The sequence below is a fragment of the Polypterus senegalus genome, chromosome 16 (assembly GCF_016835505.1).
Source record: "Polypterus senegalus isolate Bchr_013 chromosome 16, ASM1683550v1, whole genome shotgun sequence".
NCBI classification, from domain to species: Eukaryota; Metazoa; Chordata; class Cladistia; order Polypteriformes; family Polypteridae; genus Polypterus; species Polypterus senegalus.
In genome coordinates, this window is record NC_053169.1 from 7,949,501 (window position 1) to 7,956,488 (window position 6,988).

At 38.5% G+C, this 6,988-nt stretch overlaps 1 protein-coding gene across 1 annotated transcript in view; it reads left to right on the forward strand.

The window, feature by feature from the left end:
* hcrtr2 (hypocretin (orexin) receptor 2) overlaps nucleotides 1-5,177 on the forward strand; it is a 119,655-nt gene extending 114,478 nt beyond the window's left edge. The window contains exon 7 of the mRNA XM_039738343.1: nucleotides 4,446-5,177. Coding sequence (XP_039594277.1) covers nucleotides 4,446-4,675 — 230 coding nt within the window. The 3' untranslated portion in view covers nucleotides 4,676-5,177. The remainder of the gene's footprint in view (nucleotides 1-4,445) is intronic.
* The last annotated feature ends 1,811 nt before the right edge of the window (nucleotides 5,178-6,988 follow it).

Sequence of the window (6,988 nt, forward strand, 5' to 3'; positions counted from 1 at the left end):
CTTTTTAATGTGGTCAAGTGCCATCTGGTGGTGACACACGTTGATGTGGGCGTGCCGCTTTTACTTTACTTTATGTGCTGACTCGAGTGCTTCTGGAACATTCGGTGCCCATTGTAAACATTTTTCTAATTATCAACACATCATCATCATCATCAGTGTCTTCTATATCACCATCATTATTATGACAACCACCACCATCATTATCAGCACCATCATGACCTCATCATCACTGCCACCACCATCATCATGGTCAGCATTATCTATTAATTCATCATCGCCATCACCACTGTCACCACCATCATCTTAGGTACCACTAGCACCATCATCACCACTCTCATCTACTTAATAATCCTTTTCATGTTCAACAACATCATCATCATCATCATCACTAACACACTGACCATCATCATCATCACCTCCTCTGATCATAATGATCATAATCATCATTAACTTCAACATCATCACCACCAATGCTGTCATTATCAACTCACTACTATCAGTTTTCTAATTATCAACACATCCTCATCATCATCATCATCAAACTGTTACCATTATCACCCAATTTAATTATGATCTTCAACATCATTGTCTTCATCATTACCACAAGCACTAACATTCCCACCACCATTATCATTACCACCTTGTAAATAATCCTCATTATCTTCATGTTATCATTAATGTCATTATGATCCCCACCATCCTCAGATTTAGCATCACCAGCACCATCATCAGCGCCATTACCATTCATTATCACCACGACCATTATCTCTTCATCATCACCACTACTAATAACGTATCATCTTTACATCATCTTGATTTCCATTATCTTTTCACATCACCACCATTACCATTATCGCCAACACTACCACCATCTTTACTACAACCACCTGATCATCATCAGCACCTCATCATCACCATCAGTGTCATCACTACTGTCACCATTTTCATTATCAGCTACAAACAACTTTATCATAATCAGCAACACCACCGATACCTTCATCATCATCACTTCCTTATTCTTATCATTACCAACTTATCATTGTCATGAACACCAGCAACATCATCATCACCACTGTCACTGCTGCTATAATGGTAACATCATAGTCATCACCGCCATTATTATTATCTCCCGTCATCAGCACGACCACTACCATCATTGCCTCATCATCATCTTTAGGGTCAGTACCACCACCATTAACATCATCACCGTCACTCCCATTATCATTATCACATCATCATTTTTATCTTTAATATCATTACAATCACTGCCAGCATCAGACTCAGAACTACTAAAACAATTACTTTCATCATCATCATCATCATCATTACCACCAACAAACTCATCATCATTGTCATTACCGCCACTGCCTCCTTATCATTATCACCTCATCATCATCATCATTATTACCTTCAACATCACTGATATCATCACTACCACCAGCACCATCATCATCACCACTACCTTTATCATTATCACCTTCTCAATAATTAACATTACCACTGTTATTGTTATCACATCATCTGTATTATCATTAATGTCATTAGGATACTTCATCATCACCACTACCAACACCTTATCATTTTCACTTGATCATAATCATCATCATCTTCATCACCAACCCCATCATTTGCAGTATCAGCAACATCACCATTGTTACCAGCACTACCACCTTGTCATTATCACTTCAATTTAACCGCAGGCACCATCAGCTTCATCATTACCACCACTATTATCATTATCGGCTCTTTATATATTTGTATGTTTATACTCAACAACATCATCATAGACAGAAGCACCAGCAAACACCCTACTCATCATTAGTCTTTGTGCTTATTATCATCTCATCACAATCACCATCTTCAACATCAACACCAACACTAGTGCTCTCATAATCACATCCTTATCATTAGCATCACTATCATCATCACCTCATCATCATCACTATGACTAACATTATTGTGCTAACATCATTATCATCCATATCATGCCAACTGATCATCATCATCATCATCATTAATCTCAATTCCACCACTACCTTCATTACCTTAGTTATCGTTAGCACCTCATGATCATCTTCAACATCATCAACACCACCACCAGTGCTATCATTGTCACAGTATCATTATTACCATCACCATCATCATCGTCACCATTCTCACCATGGCTACTATTATCGTTATTACATCATTATTATCATCCATATCATGCCAACTCATCATCACCATTATCATCATCATTAATCTCAATACCAGCATTACCGTCATTACCATAGTTTTCATTATCCCCTCATGATTATCTTTAACATCCTCACCACTACAATCAGTGCTATCATTGTCACCTTATTATCACAGTATCATTATCATCACCATGGCTACTATCATCATTACCTTAGTTATCATTAGCACCTCATGATTATCTTCAACATTCTCACTATGAGTGCTATCATTGTCACAGTATTACTATTATCATCATCATCATGACTACCATTAGCATTATTACATCATCATTATTATCATCCATATCATGCCAACTCATCATCATCATCATCATTAATCTCAATACCACCTCTACCATCATTGCCACTGTTTTCATTCTCCCTTCATGATTATATTCAACATTCTCACCATCAGTGCTATCATTGTCACCTCATTATCAAAGTATCATTATTATCCTCACCATCATCATCATCGTCACCATGGCTAGTATTATCGTTATTGCATCATTATTATCATCATATCATACCAACTCATCATCATCACTTCTTCATCATCATCGTTAATCTCAATGCCACCATTACCATCATTACCATAGTTTTCATTATCCCCTCATGATTATCTTCAACATCCTCACCGCCACCACCAGTGTTATCATTGTCACAGTATCATTATTATCCTCACCATCATCATCATCGTCACCATGGCTAGTATTATTGTTATTGCATCATTATTATCATTCATATCATACCAAATCATCATCATCACTTCATCATCATCATCATCATTAATCTCAATACCAGCATTACCATCATTACCATAGTTTTCATTGTCCCCTCATGATTATCTTCAACATCCTTACCAACACCATCAGTGCTATCATTGTCACCTCATTATCACAGTATCATTATTATCCTCACCATCATCATCATCGTCACCATGGCTAGTATTATCGTTATTACATCATTATTATCATCCATATCATACCAAATCATCATCATCACTTCTTCATCATCATCGTTAATCTCAATGCCACCATTACCATCATCACCATAGTTTTCATTATCCCCTCATGATTATCTTCAACATCCTCACCGCCACCACCAGTGCTATCATTGTCACAGTATCAACAGTATCATTATTATCATCACCATCATCATTGTCACCATTCTCACCATGGCTACTATTATTGTTATTACATCATTATTATCATTCATATCATACCAACTCATCATCATCACTTCATCATCATCATTAATCTCAATAGCAGCATTACCATCGTTACCATAGTTTTCATTATCCCCTCATGATTATCTTCAACATCCTTACCAACACCATCAGTGCTATCATTGTCACCTCATTATCACAGTATCATTATCATCACCATTCTCACCATGGCTACTATTATCGTTATGACATCATTTGTATCATCCATATCATACCAACTCATCAACATTAGTTCTTCTTCATCATCATCATCATCATCATCATTAATCTCAATACCACCACTACCTTCATTACCTTAGTTATCGTTAGCACCTCATGATCATCTTCAACATCATCACCACCACCAGTGCTATCATTGTCACAGTATTTCTATTATCATCACCATCATCATCATCGTCACCATGACTATCATTGTCATTATTACATCATCATTATTATCATCCATATCATGCCAACTCATCATTATCACTTCTTCATCATCATCATCATTAATCTCAATACCACCACCATCATTACTATAGTTTTCATTTTCCCCTCATGATTATCTTCAACAGCCTCAGCAGTAGTGCTATCATTGTCATCTCATTATCACAGTATCATTATTATCATCACCATTGTCATCATCATCACCATGGCTACTAATATCGTTATTGCATCATTATTGTCATCCATATCATACCAACCCATTCATTATCATCATCATCACCATGACTACCAATATCATTATTACATCATCATTGTTATCATTCATATCATACCAACCCATCATCATCATCATCGTCACCATGACTATAATTATCATTATTACATCATCATTGTTATCATCCACATCCTACCAGCTCTTCATCATCACATTATCATCATCGTCATTAGTCTCAGTACCACCACCATCATTACCACAGTTATCATCTCTTGATTATCTTCAACGCCATCAACAAGAACCCAATCAAATGCTCGGTTTATGTCTAATTGAATTCCTCCTTCTTTATTCTCTTTGCTTTCAGGCAAGTTCAGAGAAGAATTTAAAACGGCCTTCTCTTCTTGCTGCTTTACCATGAAGCACAGGAGCACAGAGCATCAGAGCAGAGGACGAGTGAGCACCGAAAGCCGCAAATCGCTCACCACGCAAGTCTGTAATTTTGACCACATGTCCAAAACGTCAGAGCACGTCATTCTGACGAGTGTCACCCCGCTGAGGTCGAGCGTGTACAGAGAACAGCCCAGCTGGACTTGAAGGCACAAAGAACAAAGACGACGGCTCCTCTGACACTTTTGTCTTGTTTTAGGCAAATGGCTTGATCAGAAATAGCACATTAAGTTCCCCTGTTTTGTAATTTAAAAAGTAATGAATTTCAAGAAGCAACTGATTTCATGCGAATTGCACTTTTTGCCTTGTGTATCTGATTTCCTCCATTTGCTACACCAAATAGCAACAGAGAACGTCGAGGAATTCCAATGCATCAGTGACTTTGACCTCCTGCTTTGTTCTGCTGAAGTTCTCCTACATGTTTTTAAGGTGATGAAGTCCGCCTCGAGATCCTGACACGCCCGCCATTTGGATTGTGTGGAGTCAGAAGTTCGTTTCTGGTGCCTGCAGACTCCCGGATTCAGCCTTTCGCAGATCTGGCAGACTGTGGCATTCACCCCATGGCTGAAGCCTTCTGCACTTTGACTGTGTGCTTTCTGTAATTTGTCTCCTTACCTTGACTCAATTTGAAAATTTAATGTGGGGCTGAATTTGTACGCAATGCAAAGGTTTTCAAATAATAAAATTGACATTTTTTAAGGTGTCGTGTGGGTGCATCTGAATATTTTTCATTTTTGAATATGTGTATATTGTGTATATTTGAATATATACATGTATATATACTAGGGGGCTTTGCCCTCTGCTCACTTCGCTTGCCCACCCCTAGGCCTGCGCTACATGCCAGCAACTTCGCATCTCTGCCGCCCGCGTATGTGGATTTCACTTTCACCAAACAACACATTTTTCAGGTCTCGAGGATACGCCTCTTCATTGGGAAGAAACACTACTTCTCCCTGGTGGCAACACGAATTAGATGATCTAAAGTTCGATCTCTTTCTGCTGTTCCGTTAATTCGCCAAGTAATAATTTCCATTTGTTTGCGCTAATGCGATCTTTACTATCCTTTTTTTGACACTTTTGAATTTTAGTACTTCCATTATCTGTAACCTGCTCTGCATGTGTATCGCGCCAACATTTTTGAATTCTTTATAACGTTCTGCTTTGTCATCTACTCTTTGTCTTTTATTTCCGGCCCTGGGCGTGGACTAAATCTCTTGGCACAAAGTCTCGTCTGCTGGGATGTGAAAGTATCTGTCTGAGAAAATCACGTCTCGTCTCAGGCTAAAAAGTTTCGCTCTCACGCTTGGGTCACAGAGTTGCACAGATACACAGGAGATTTTAGAGACAGAAATGTTATTTAAACACATCAAACAAACAGAAGTCTCTTTCAGCAGTGAATCGAGGTCTGTGTGTACTCGAAGGGGACAGTTCAGTCTCTCAATTAAAACAATAGAAAATCTTCCTCTTCATAGGGGTGTGCCCCGGGAGCGGGACCCCTCACAGGAGCAGAGGATGTTCCGGGGGAGAAGACAGACAAGGCAGTGAGACAAAAGGACAGCTGCTGTACAGGCTTGTAACTGTTTCAAAGTGCCGTACGAGATGCAGATCACGGCAGCAGCAGCAGCTGATTGAGCAAAGAGGAGGTAAAAAAAAACTGTCTTTGTTTCCCAATGTATCACCAATTAAGAGGGGGTTCGGAGCAGCAACCGCTTCTCCTTGGTGTGCGTTCAGCCCCCCTCTTCATAACACAAACAAGAAATACACAAAGATGCTGGTGCATAGCACAGGCTGTCTGGGGGGGGTCTTGGGTTGGCGAGTGAACCAAGCATAATAATAATGCTGGATCTGTGAAGCAACCACCATTCAGTCAATAAAGATAATATAATAATGTATTATCTATCTATCTATCTATCTATCTATCTATCTATCTATCTATCTATCTATCTATCTATCTATCTATCTATCTATCTTATATAGTGCCTTTTTTATCTATCTATCTATCTTATATAGTGCCTTTCACTTCTATCTATCTATCTATCTATCTATCTATCTTTCTTATATAGTGCCTTTCACTTCTATGTATCTATCTTATATAGTGCCCTTTTTTCTCTATCTATCTATCTATCTATCTATCTATCTATCTATCTATCTATCTATCTAAATCCTTTCATATGTGTATCTATTTAAGTTGCAAAAGAAACTATCAGCGTCTTTGTTGACGTTTCCCTCTCTTTATTGCCATTGTGCTGCAGTACACCTTCAGAACCAAACGTATTTGAAACTTTTGGTTTCTGCGTATTCACAGTCGTATCCGACAAAAAAACATGATTTACAGAATTTAAAATGCGAAAGTATAAACGAATAAAGTGTCTGCCTAAACTTAATAGTTGACGAGCGCATTTACGCAAGTGTGTAGAAGAGCGCGCGGCTGCGGACTCCGAAGGCACCTGCGTCAATGCC